This window comes from Quercus lobata, chromosome 8 (assembly GCF_001633185.2).
Source record: "Quercus lobata isolate SW786 chromosome 8, ValleyOak3.0 Primary Assembly, whole genome shotgun sequence".
Lineage (NCBI taxonomy): Eukaryota > Viridiplantae > Streptophyta > Magnoliopsida > Fagales > Fagaceae > Quercus > Quercus lobata.
The window spans coordinates 45517795-45531934 of NC_044911.1; the positions used below are offsets into that span (position 1 = coordinate 45517795).

At 32.9% G+C, this 14140-nt stretch overlaps 1 protein-coding gene across 1 annotated transcript; it reads right to left on the reverse strand.

The window, feature by feature from the left end:
* Positions 1-11092: 11092 nt before the first annotated feature.
* Positions 11093-13809, reverse strand: LOC115955609 (oxygen-evolving enhancer protein 2, chloroplastic). Its single transcript, XM_031073805.1, has 4 exons — positions 13363-13809; positions 12161-12393; positions 11791-11841; positions 11093-11561 (listed from the first exon to the last, which is right to left on the reverse strand). The coding sequence occupies exons 1-4, from the start codon at positions 13601-13603 to the stop codon at positions 11301-11303; spliced, it is 786 nt and encodes a 261-aa protein (XP_030929665.1). The 5' UTR covers positions 13604-13809; the 3' UTR covers positions 11093-11300.
* Positions 13810-14140: the final 331 nt, after the last annotated feature.

Below are 14140 nucleotides of genomic sequence, written 5' to 3' on the forward strand. Positions count from 1 at the left end.
CTTTTGTGTGTGGGAAAATAGGTTTAGAATGAGAGAGAGAATTGTAAATTTATAGTAAGAGGAGGGGATAAGAAAAGCAAAAAAATAAAGGAAGATTAAAAGATAGAGGAAAAGTGATATTAAGGCATACAGTAGTGGGAAGATGAAAATGTAAAAGGAAGGAGGAAATTTGGAGAAAGTATAATAATAAGTTGAGAAATTAATAAGAAAAAAAAAGTTAAAAATAAGAAAGAGAATGTTGGAAATGGGCGGATGATATGGATTCTGATGTGACTTAAGAGGAGCATAGCAATGATAAATGTTATGCTTCAGCTTTTAGATATATATGTTCTAGTCGAAAACCCACGCAATGAGTAGTTATAGATAATTATTTTTGCAATTGTAGTATAATGTATAAATTGTTTTCTAAAATTTGTTGAAGATGATTTGTTCTCCCTAAAAATTAAACAATTTTTAAATTTTTTCATCTTTCTATTTTTACCAATATATCATTCTATTATTTTGAGTGTGTTTGATTGATATTATTCATTTATTAGATGGTTCATATTCTTTGAAATTATGTTATAATGTGCTATGTTTTTTTCGGTGCAACTAAACTTTTTAAGTTTCAAATAATTTATTCAAATTTTTTATTCTATTGAAAGAGATTATCATGATAAAAAAAAAATATCATAACAAAATTGCACTTAATATTACTAAAATAATTGATAGAATTTTTTTTAAACCAATTGATAGACACATTCAAATGCATAGCCAAGATTTTTTATTTATTTATATTAATTCAAATTCTCATTTCCAAAATAACTAAGTATTAACTTGAACAAAAATCAAATCAAAGCTATAAGAGGGAGTAAGATTACTTGTAATGCATGGGAAACTAAAAAAAAAAAAAAAATACAAAACTAAAACGTATTAATCCAAAATAGATTTTGTAAGGACTCAATTTGTAACGATCCCAAATTTGTATTAGGTTTGAACGTTAAAGGCCCAAACAATAAATTTGTAGAGCGTGGATATCAAAGAACTAGATTAACTCCAAAAGAAAAACGATTACCCTTTACGTTTATAGACGAATTAACACCAATATAACAATCTATTTCTCCTTGAAACAAGTTAAGTTCTTTATTTCGTAAGGTTTTCCTCTAAGCGTCACTGGTTTAGAAGTTCCGATCTTTTCTCTCAATGCATTCTTCCATGTTATATACTGCCCTCTTGGTGTCATCTTCACCACACACGTGTAGGTTGGGTTCGGGGGATCCCTTCCTGTCCCATCCAACACTTTCTGGAACCTTCAACCAGCAGCTTTAAGGCTGCCTCATCACTATTCAGGCATCACCTCCACATTAATGCGGCCAAAGAGTTGGTTGAGAGGCAATTAATGCGAAGACAGCTGTTGTTAAAGATATTTGTTCACCTTTTCTTTCTTATCCTTGGTCCCATGTCCCACTTTTAGTGGTAACGTAGTTCCGAAGTGTGTTTGTAACAATGTGGCGTTTAGGTCGTCCTTGGACTCATATTGCCGAGAAGGATTTTGTCATCGGACGAATACTGAACTCACCTCATGTGATATCTACTCTTCTTTTTGTTTGGTTACCCTTATAACCTGATATGGGCCTCCTCGGACAGTTTTACGTCATTGGATGGGCCACAGGGCCAATTAACACGATTTTAATAATTTATTGATTAACCGGCCCCACAGATTTAAAAAAAATACAATTGTGAGAGACCGGCTCTCAAAAAAAAGATGGTATCGGCACCTTTTTGGGGTTTCGTGGAGCTGCCACCTTATTTTATATGAAAAATAAGAAAACTATGAAAATACAAGATTACATATTGAATAGCATCGAATCTCATTGATTGAAATACAAGTACAACTTGGTAGAGTAAAGTATTACTTTGGTCCTAAATTCAATTTAAGTAAAAAGATACAAAGCTTTGATCTTAATACAATCTACAAAAAAATTGATAAAACACTATTCTACGAACCAAAACCTAAGGTTCGGGGACTAGGTTATAGAATGGAAAGGTGTTAGACACCCATTTTGCTCAGACAAAGTCCGGTCTTTAGACTCTAAATGATCAACTAAGTACCCATTAAACATATTAATGAGATGATTTTGAATGCAACATGTGTTTGAATGATAGATCTAAGATTAAGTTAGGAAACAGACTTTATGAAACCATTTTTTTTTAAAACAAGAGTTTTGGGAAAAAATATTCTAGATCTGTTTTTTAGATTGGAAGGAAAATAATAGATTAAAGAAAATATTTCAGATCTGTTTTGTTAGTAAAAAAATAGGCTTGAGAGAAAAATTCTAGATATGTTTTTTTATGAGAAAGAAAACAGTAGATTTATAGAGAAAACTCCAGATCTTTTTTTTATTATTATTATTAGAAAGAAAATAGTAGGTTGTATAGAAAATTCCAGATTTGTATTTTATCTATAAAGGAATGACATGAATAAACTTGAATAAGCATGCAAAACAAACATGTGAACCATCATGATACAGAAAGAAAGGAACTCATAAACTAACTACTTACTTGCATGAATGATCAAACAAAAGGGGGAATTACTTTAGAAGTCAGAGAGAATGGATCTCTCTGAGATCTAAAGAATTAGCAATTAACAAAAAAGAAAATCTTAAAGTAAAACTTTTAGATTTTCTTTAATGTTAAGGGGAAGAGAGGTGCTGAATTTTGGGTTTTCTCCTCTATATATAGAGGTGTATCTACTTAAAAACTAAGCTAGGGTTGCTTTGGAAGTCAGCAAACACGAGTTAGGTCAGTTTTTATCCCCAAAAAAATCGAATTTGATGAGTTTTGACCTTAAAAAAATGTATTTGGGCCCATTCTTCAATTTATGCCAATTGGCATTGTTGAAGTGCCGATTGGCACTTTCAGCAATTTCGTTCAACTTTTGTTTTTTACACGTTTTGGACTCTTTTTTGGGCGTTTTTCTGAGCTGGAAGTTGTACTTAGACATATTCTGTACTTGTATTCCTGATAAAATTCATCTTAACTTGATAATTAAATCTTTAAAATAATTATTTTAGAGATAATGACCCTAAAAACTTAATTATCAATCCAATTTTAACATTATCAGATTATTTCTTTTATTCTTATGCAACCAATCTTATTTTAACAAAATAAACCACTAATCACAGAAATTTATTTAATTTATTTTAATTGTTAACCAATCAAAATTAATTTCAATTAATCATGTGTGATCAGTTTCACCCAAATGAACGTAGGCAGATTGTTAAAACTTGATCTTGTGATATTTTTCGATTCGACCGTCTGATTTGGATACCGAACATTTTGTCATGATCGTTAGAATCTCAAGATCATTTTTATGATATGTGAATGACTTAATGAATGAAATGCAATCATGATTTTTGGGTATTTAGAATGTTTATTTGGTCATCTCCCAAGGATAAATTATGGGTACGAAATTGAGTGTCTACAACAATATTTTATAAACTTAAAGTAGAGTTGCAAGAAAGAATAAAAAATCAAGAGAGAAAGCAAGAATAATCACCTTTTTCAGGAGAGAATAACAAATTTATAGAAAATAAGACAAGAAGAAGGATTAAAAATAAAATATATAATAATAAACACCAAATTATGTAAGTCATGTTATGCAATAGAATAACATTACATTATTATATATTATCTTTATAATGCAATAGGATAACATCTATGAAATCAAGAAAATACAAAAGATAACAATATAAAAATACAAAAATAATCACATCAACCCAAAGTAGAGTTCTAAATAATACAAAAAACTCACCAACCAAAACTAGAGATGCAAGAAAAATAAAAAAAATCCACCGAAATATGAAAAAAAAAATTGAGAGAAAAAGAGAAATAAACTTTTGTGTGAGAAAACATGCATAGAATGGGAGAGAGAATTGCAAATTTATAGTAAGATGACGGGAATAAGAAAAGCCAAAAATAAAGGAAGATAAATAAATAGAAGAAGAGTGGTATCAAGGTAGATAGTAGTGAGAAGATGAAATGGTAAAAAAGAGGAGGAAATGTTGGAAAAAGTGTAATAATAAGTTGGGAAATTAATAAGAATAAAAAAGTTAAAAATAAGAGAGGGGTTGAAAATAGGTGGATGATGTGGCCACTGATATGGCTCAACAAAAGTATAACAACAAAATTTAAGTTTTTTATTTTATTTTTTTTTAATTTGTTGATTTGAAATTATTAAGGGCAAAATGTTATTTAAAATTCATTATCACCCCAGTAATTCCATTTAGATAAGGCTTAAATCTAATGTCTTAAATTCAGCAAGTATGGACTTTAGACTAGCAGGTATTCATCAAATCCATATGCAAGCTAATAACATTCCAATGGTTTTGTGATCTATTTGGATAGAGGATTAAATTCTCCAAATTTGAGGTTTTCTGCAGTCCTCTATTCTTAGAGTTTAATTTCCCCCAAGCCCCAAATCTCTATTAGGGCTCTTCAATTTGGGAAAACTAGCTAGAATTATGTACCAATTAATCGAAAATTATATGTAAATCAAAGAAAATATTTTAATAATGTAATTGAAATTGAAGAATAAGATATAGATAGTTAAAATGAAAGAACAAGAATTACTTGAACTTACGTACAAAAATCACTGAATGTAAAATCAAGTTTTTTTTTTTAAAAAATTTATTGAAATAAAAAAATATAATTGATTATCAAAATAATTTAAAGGACAAAGTTTAGTTACAAAATTAGTTGTAATTTAAGGCTACAACCTTATTCAATATCATTCACATTACTACATATTTTGAAAATCTAATCGTTGAATTGCATGTTTTTTATGTTCTTAATACACATGTCAAATTTTGTGTCAATTAGATATTATTTATTATATGATCTATAAGATTATATTTTATACATAATTTTAAATTACAAAAACTTGTAATTTAAACAGTTTATTGATGACATAGTTATTAGTCTTTAATTTTATAGAAGTTTTGCAAGCTTGGAAGATATAAGAAGAAAATATAATCCAATAGTGAATTTGTCAAAATTCACCTCCAATAAAAAATATTAAGTAACTGAAAAATTAAAGATAGTTAAAATGAAAGAAAATGTTTTAATAAGAATAAGATATAGATGGTTAAAATGACATCCTAGTTTGGGCTTTCTCTAAGGATGGTTCTTTTTCCCTTAAATCTGCCTATCTCATTGCTAAAGGGTTTAACATCTTGAACCTTGAAACCAGCCCTCATCAATGGGTGTGGAAAGCAAGTACTTCACCTAGAATAAAGTTTTTTCTGTGGTTGTGCACTCACTATAGTGTTCCTACGAAGGAAGTGCTTGGTTCAAGAGGGTTAAATCTTGACCCAACTTGTGAGTTGTGTGGAGAAAGTCCCGAATCCATCCTTCACACTCTCAGAGATTGTAAGGTGGCAAAATCTGTGTGGAAAGATTTGGGAATTGAGGAAGGTAATCTGGAGTTCTTTGGGCTGAATCTAGATGCTTGGCTGAAAAACAACTGTGGAATGACTAGCATGTATCCAAGATCCCGTGTGCCTTGGAAAATTCTTTTTCCTTAAGCGGTATGGACGTTATGGCTGCATAGAACTAAGGCTATTTTCCAAACTGGGAAAATTGAGGAGGGCACAAGTACTTGCTGCATTAAGAAAGGTGTGGAGTTCTATGCCATTGTCCCCAATGGCCCGAACAAACCAAGAAGAATGCAAGTCCAAGTGAGATGGCTTAAACCCCCCTGGGTTGGACAAAGCTCAACATAGATGGGTCCGTGCTTAGTAACCCAATAAAGGCGGGTGAGGGTGGCTTATTGAGGTGCAGTAATGGTGAATGGTTGGCTGGCTTCACATGAAAACTTGGAAACATGTCAAGCACTATTGCTGAACTGTGGGCTTTGAAGGATGGACTAAATATGGCCAAGCAGCTGGGGATTGATAATATTTGTATTGAAATGGATGCTGAATTTATTGTACACCTTGTTTCTAATTCCTCAGTAGTCAATTTAATGCTTGAACCTCTTTTAACTGATTGTAGGAACCTGATAACGACCTTTCCTAATCACACAATGACACACGTGTTCAGAGAGGCTAATGGTTGTGCTGACTGCCTTGCCCGCATGGGAGCAACTCTTAACCATGATTTTGATGTTCATCTTTTGTATAACCCACTGGATGTGGTGGTTGATTTATTGGCTATAGAAAAAGCCAGAACTGCTTATTGTAACAGACTTATTGTTGCTTAATCTTAATTCAAGCATCGTTTACCAAAAAAAAAAAGAAAGAAGAAGAATTACTTGAACTTACGTACAAAAATCACTGAATGTAAAATCAAGTTTTTTATTTTATTTTATTTATTGAAATAAAAAATATAATTGATTATCAAAATAATTTAAAGGACAAAGTTTAGTTACAAAATTAGTTGTAATTTAAGGCTACAACCTTACTCAATATAATTCACATTATTACGTATTTTGAAAATCTAATCATTGAATTGCATATTCTTTGTGTTCTTAATACACATATCAAATTTTGTGTCAATTAGATATTATTTACTATATGATCTATAAGCTTACATTTTATGCATAATTTTAAATTACAAAAACTTGTAATTTAAACAGTTTATTGATGACATAGTTATTGAAGTTTTGCAAGAATGAAAGATATAAGAAGAAAATATAGTTCAACGGTGGATTTGTCAAAATTTACCTCCAATAAAAAGATATTAAGTACAACTGATTTTGAAATAATTCATGTAAATATTTTTAAAATTTTTGAAACTTTTGGTAATTAATTTTGAGCCATGATAGTGTACCAAATATGGCAGCTCCATCACCAAGCGTTGACGCCACCAAGTCTTAGGCATAGCAGAATAAGCTCATCTGCAAGAGAGTTAGGCTCAATTCACCCAACAGTGATGAGGCCTAAACTAGCTAAAGGTTGTCCTTTGATATTAGGACACGTGTCTAGGGCATAAAAAAAAAGCCCTACAATACTATAGAGCATGATGAAGAAAAGCTATATATGATCTTAAATTATGGAGGAATCTTTTTGGATTATGTAGTGATCTTGGATTTGGGAGACTTAAAACTTGAACACATTGCCCTCGGATTATGACTTTGAGTCTAATTATATTATTATATTAATCACTCACTCGCTTTTGTCAAGTGGAATTCGAACATTTTTATTTTCACCAACCATGTGAGACAAGGTTTGAAGTTAGGAATACTTGCTTTAATACCATAATACATTATCGATCGTTTTAAAAGTTTAAGCTATTAAGAATGATAAATTGTACAACTTAACTATTACTCAAATAACCAAAGAAAGCAAATTCAATTTGAGGTTATCGGATTCTAAATTAATTTTTTTTGCCTATATAATAAGAGAGGTGTTACGTTCACAATATTTTTACAACAAATCATAGGTGATTAATTGTTATTGGTTCAAATTTAAATCTAACACTAAGATTACTTTTTTGCCCCAATAATAACAACCAGTAATAACCTGTCATTTAAAATTTGTTTTAAAAATGTTGTGAAAATGTTCTGGACATATCATTTCTCATCTAATAACTCAAAGAAAGGTTTCCTTGTTGAGAACAGGTAAAGCATCAGATGGATCCGTAGGAATTTCTTTTCTTGAACTAGATGTAGTACTAAGCGTGGAGATACATAAAACAAATACAATACACCCTTCTGCCAAAAAAAATTACAGTACACCTTAATTTTGTACAGAATTAATCCGGGCAATAAGAGCCTTATTACAAAACTAAGCCACCACTAATATATATGGTAGCAGGATAAAGGAAATCATGACCTCTACTGCATTTTCTTGACACATATTTCGTTCTGAGAGAGGTTGATTTGTTCAAGCTTTGAAACGTTCTTGAGCAGAAGATATGTAACTTGCAGCCTTCATATCGACCCTTTCATCACCAGGCACACCATAGATGTTATCATATGAAGTCATTAAGTCACGGTTGTTATCCTGTACTATAAATGATACCTTCTGATTTGGCTGAGCAAACACACAGTTGTCCTCCTCGACCAGAAACTTTATTGAAGCAGTTGTATATTGAACAGTTGAGGAAGGCTTGGCTGTTCGATAGAATGACATCAACTTTCCCTTAACGTAACCTCTGAGCTTACGGTTTGCTTCCATCTTAACCTGCAGTTTGATCACTAGTTCTAATTTTGAGTATTTTTCAGTACAAGATCAGGGGTCTATATATACCAGTTGTAAGGGTGCTTTTTTGTGATGCAATTTGTAGTTTGTAGATAGGTATGAAAATTCTGAATGGGTAGTGGTCCCCCAGCTAAATTTGGAAGCATATAATCTTCTTTAAGATTATTTCCAACTTAGAAATATGCCAATTTTATTGTTTTAAAATGATTAAAAGCTTTTCCATGATATGAATAAAAGACAAAAACAGCATATAATCTTATTTTTGTGGATAACAGGCTTATTACATCAGACTAGACAGAAATAGAAATAAGTCTGTTACGGATATTGGCTGCCTTGTTAAGGGCCTGCAAATTCACAACGTGAGGAGGTGGGTAATCAAAAGTTACAAAACAGCATATAATCAACATTTACATTGTGGCAGTTTCTTTATTACATCACTTGTTGTCTACAATGACTGTTTGTTTGTCCTGTACCGTACACTTGATGGAATCGGACTACGAAATGCTTTCAGACTTTCAGTGAGGCTGCACAGTAAAATCATATCATGCAGAATAATTTGATTCCTTCTCAGTTCTCACCAGTTTGTCTTATTTAGTCAAGATGACATAGATAAGAATGGTGTCTTTTTCAACACATTATGCGCTTACTGATCATTCTTTTCAGGTTGCAGGAAATGCTGAGTAAGAGATACAGGCAAGAAGATCCAATTTGCACACATTCGCATTTGGTTATGCCAGTAATCACTTAATTATAATAGCATGTAATTAATTGTACATATAATAAATACTGTAATTCATTGAGTGACCTTCACATTATGGGTTCAGCCATTCAGGGCCATTTGAGCTTGGGAAAGCTTTAAAGTTCCACTCATATAAGCTCTGAGGTTTTTAAATCTTGTCCTTTCATTTGTATTTGATAAGTATATAACTATATTGCCAATGGCAATTTATTTATCTATTTATTTTTAATTCAATAGTTACAACTAGGGGGAGGGAGGTTTGAACTCTAGATGTCTTAAAAATACTAAGAAATGCCAACCAATTGAGATATATGGCCATTGGCAATTGCCAATGATAAACCCCCCTCATGGACGAAAATTGGAATTTTTGTTTGGAGAGCCAAGTTTTGATCCTAATATATTAGTCAAAACAAACCCCACACACATACACAAACACGTGTTAATTTGTATATTTTTGTTCAAAGGACTTTTCAGTCCTCTAAACAAAGAGAACCTCCATAGAGAGGGGGAGAGATAAAATCCACTATACTAACTATCGGAAGAGCATTTAATGCACTGAGTAAATTTGTATCCAACAATCATGAATCCCTTCAACGCTGTGACCATTTTAAGTAGCACTAAATGGTCATCCTCCTGTTAAGGAAAAGGGCATTAATGAGATCAGTGGTCATGAGCTACACCTATATGAAGGCAGCCAATCCCATTTGCAAGGTATGTTAGAAATATTGAAATTACATCTGCATTCTATTCAACTTATTCTAATTCTAAAAATTTTTTTGACTTAATCATTGGAGACTCTAGGCCGGTACTATACTGGTGCCTTCAGATCAGTTTTGTTTTGTTTTGTTTTGTTTTGTTTTTTTTTTTTTTTTTGCAGACCTTTGAAAGTTTGAAGACCTTCCAATGCTCAATGGTTGGACGAGTAGCCCACTAAAGATTTTTGCATCATCAGTTATCCTGTCAATCCTATAAGAACTATCAAATTACTCTATTCTAGGAGTATTTTCCTCTATTAAGAGAAAATTTTCTTCTAAAGTCTTCTCTTCTCCTAGGAGAACCCTTCTTCTCATATGTGAGGACCCTTGGGTTAAGGCCACTAAACCTTAATTGTACGATCTATATAGAAGCATTCAAATCTTATTTCCTTCGGGAAGAAGAAATAGTAATTGCTTCTTTGGTAATGAATACAAAGAAAATCACAAAAAAAAAAAGCAATTAAGTCAAATTTCCTTCCATATCAAGAAAATCCAAATAAGTAATCAAGTCCAAATAGAAATTTGAGTTACTTTTCAACAGCATGGTCAGGAGAGCTATTTAGTTTTGCACTGACTTATAGTTACAGAATGTATGGCTTCTAACTCATTATGCCATTGGCTTGCAAATTGATCGGACTATCATGCTACTTAGGATGGGATTAGCCCAGTTGCAGTAGGCTTGGTGGATGAAGTTCGAAATTTCATATTTGAATCTTCACTTTCTTGATATGGGTGGCTTGCTGGGGTTGCTTACATTCTGGTTTACCTTCGCCTCACCAAAGGGGGGTCGGGGTTTCATGTCACAAAAATAAATAAATGAATAGGAATGGGATTTGCATGTGAGAACAGATATGGAAAGAGAGTTAGCTACATCCTTAGTAGATTTTATCTTCTAGTCATCTAAAATGTCCTTAGAGTGCTTATGAAGTTGGAATCATACATAAGAACTTAGATCAAACACTAGAAGGCTATTGAATTTTACACTTAGTAGTTTGGGAGAGCTTATTTTTATTGGTCAATTGAGTTTTAAATAAGGAAGTGGACAAATACACAACTGTGGCTAAAGAAAAGGTTGAAGCCTTAAAAAGTTGTACATTAACCAAATACGCTGTTTTAAGTCAGATGAGGCAAAGTAATAAGACCGGATGAGCAGTTTCTGAGATGAAGAAGGATATTCAAGTGCTAAAACATAGCATGAAGTGTGTTATTTAAGACTGTAATTCCCAGGATTTTAAACAAGCATTCATTATATGTCTATCACCACAACAACGTTCTTAAAAAATTTATTTGAAGGCATTCCTAGATCAAATTGTAACATTGCTAAGAAAAAAAACTTCTGTAAATAAAACTTTAAACAAAATGGTTTATGGCTTGAAAGTAAAATAGCATAACCATCAGACAGAGAGAGACAGAGATAGAGGGAATGGGAGAGGGTTTAAAACTCGTTAAAGAGGGTTCAAATCTGCAGCCAAATATTCAAATATATATCCACAATTAAGTTTCCTCCAACCAACTCACTCAAATAACCAGCTCTGATAACTCTGGAAAAGGGGCTAGACAACTCAAAACAAAATAACATCATAATCTTAAGGTGATTTACATATACAAACCCTCATTAAATTCTTAGGCAACACTGAAAGAACTAGCAGTGCTCTCCACAAACCTTCTTGCTCCCTTAAACCACCGTTTGTCTCCAGCTTGTGCCTTGCAAATGTAAAGCTTACCATTTTTAACAGTTGCTGTAATTAGTTGGTGCTTGCCACCTTCATCCCCATCAGCAGTCCTTGTCAACACTGACAAGAAGTAGTACGGAATTCCATTAATCACTGGATTTGAAACCTCCAATATGTTTGCTGTTGCTACAGCATCATTGTCAAAACCACCCTGACCAATCCAAGTTCACATTTCATTAGATTACATATATGTAACCACCCTGGAGTTAGAAGGCTTTAAAGGCAAAAACCTTAGTAGCTCGGGGAAGATCTGTAAAAATAACTTTAAGAAAAACTAAAACAATGATTATTAAAAGGATGCAAAAATGGCCTTGTTATAGTTGTGATTATGATCACTCATTAGTTTAAAAAACATGTAATATTCTTTGTCATGTTAGTACCTCAGAAGAAGTTTTGCCAAAGTAGGCTTGTTTCCCAAGCAAAAAGTCCACCTACAAACAGCCAGATCAAAGCTTATTTGTTAGATAACATTTTCTATCAACATCTTGAAAAGATTCATACATACGTTATTTGTGTGATGTTACCTTAAGCATTTGGATGAACTTATTTTCATCAATTTATTATGTAAAAGTCAACATTGTACGTTCCTCTTTAAGATGATAAAGAGCTCAACCGAATGGACCTTAGTAGAAGCTTACATTTCAAGAAATAAGGAGAAAACCTATACTAGAGAAAATACCCAAAACAAAAAATTCTGATGCCTCTTGATGGAAAACTGAAATTAAAAACTAGTCAAAGAAATATATATACCTTGGAGAGGAACTCCTCGGGGGAACCATAATCGGTGATGGATTTCTTATCAGTTGAGTTGATTATGACACTAACATTGCTGTTGGAATCGAAGTTGTCCTCATATCTAAGAACCTGTCCTGGGAATTCCCTCTCTCTGCTTGGGTTCCACTTTGAGGGGATGGATAACTTGAATCCTTCTCCATTGTACGGCAAGAAATCTGTGTTGGTCTTTGGCTTGCCAAATACATTGGCTGCAATTAACCACAAAATTAATATGTAGAACACTGTTTGATCTCTAGATGAATGCATTTTCATTCTTATAAACTGGAATTTTACAAACTAAAGTATCAGGGTCATGTTACATGGATAGCTACTGTGCCAGATCATGGGGCATGCATTTCTGTCAAATTTGATATGGCCTTATTGTCATCATTTGGTAGATTCAGATCAAATTCTATGCTCTCAGTAAACTAAACTAGGCTTCTCTTTACCAATTTCACTTCCTTAGTAAGCTTAGACTAGGTTCTAACTAAAGGAATTGTCTCTGAAAAAATAATTAACTTGTCAACTTGTTAGAGCCACAAATAATGTTTAGATTAAGTGTGGCAAACAGTAATTTGAACACCAATTTGGATGTCATTCCCTAATTGAAATCAGAATACTTAGTCTTCAACAACCTTTGACTACATAGATTCGATCCCCAAAGTGAAGCAACTCGTTATTAAACACGAATTACGGTAATTGATGGAAAGAAAAGCCTTATATTATGTCCGGAGGTCCTGTTAACATATTTACATTGTTAATTGTGGAGTTAATCCTCACAAATCTTAGAACCTAAATCCCAACATGATTGTACATTAAATCAACGTCAAAATATTGAATTTTCATGGCATGGCTAAGGTCGGTTTATAATAGCAAGATCAGCAAACTTATCAAATAATAATTAACAGGAAAAAAAAAAAAAAATCTGACTCTAAAGTTAAACAATATAATCTGATATAGAAAATTTTCATGTGCTGACCCAATTGGCCAATTCATAAGCTAATGACATCTATCTTATAACAAACAAACAATCACACACACACATACTAAAAAGAAAACTTAGTAAAAGCTTTGTTTATGCTTTTTGTTTAACAAAGTGGTCGACTGTGAGTATTGAACAATCACTTTTATTACATGCTGCACATGTCAGAAAGCATAGATTGAAGAAAGCAAAGTACCAGCTTCACCGTAGGCTGCATCTGCAGGTGAAACCTTGGAGCCAATGGCTGCAGCACCAATGAGCACTTGGAGAGCCATCCGGCGAGAGACAGCACTCATATCATCTTCATGAACTGACTGCTTCTGTGCCTTGCAGACTACCTGAGTGGGCTTCATGTTTGGCACTTGGCGCTGTGATGATGAGGCTCTAGTGGGAGTGGTAAGTGCATGGTGGTGCAAGAAACATGAAGTGGAGGCCATTTTTTTTTTTAACTCACTTCCACTTAATCTTACAAAACTCCTGAATTAAAAGTAAGGTATTTTAGAGGTTGTGTGGTATGGAGAGTGGGATAGCTAGGAAATGGCTTTTTGATGTTAATTTTGTGATATGTGAAGGAAAATGGTTGGGTTTGGATATTGGATGTGAGAGAAGTGGATAATGGGAAGATTAGATTTTTGATGTGGATAAGGTTGTGGAGGCTTTGATTGGTGCCACGTGGCTCCATGTTACTCCATTTCTAGTGCCATGTCAGCTCTTTATGGATGTACATAATTATAGACCTTTTGTCATTGCACCACAAGCACATCAGTACATGTTACACTTTTGTGGCTGCAGCTACTAGCCTGCTCGTTTGGCTGTTGATGATGGAGACGGATTTCTCAGTTATGAAGAATGGAAAGTCACTATGAATCTGAAAATGCCTCATTATCAAAACTTAGTTCATTGGATGTGTCACACACACATATACATTTGGACCAGTGAAATAATCATTTCAATGTACTCTTTTAAAAAAATCC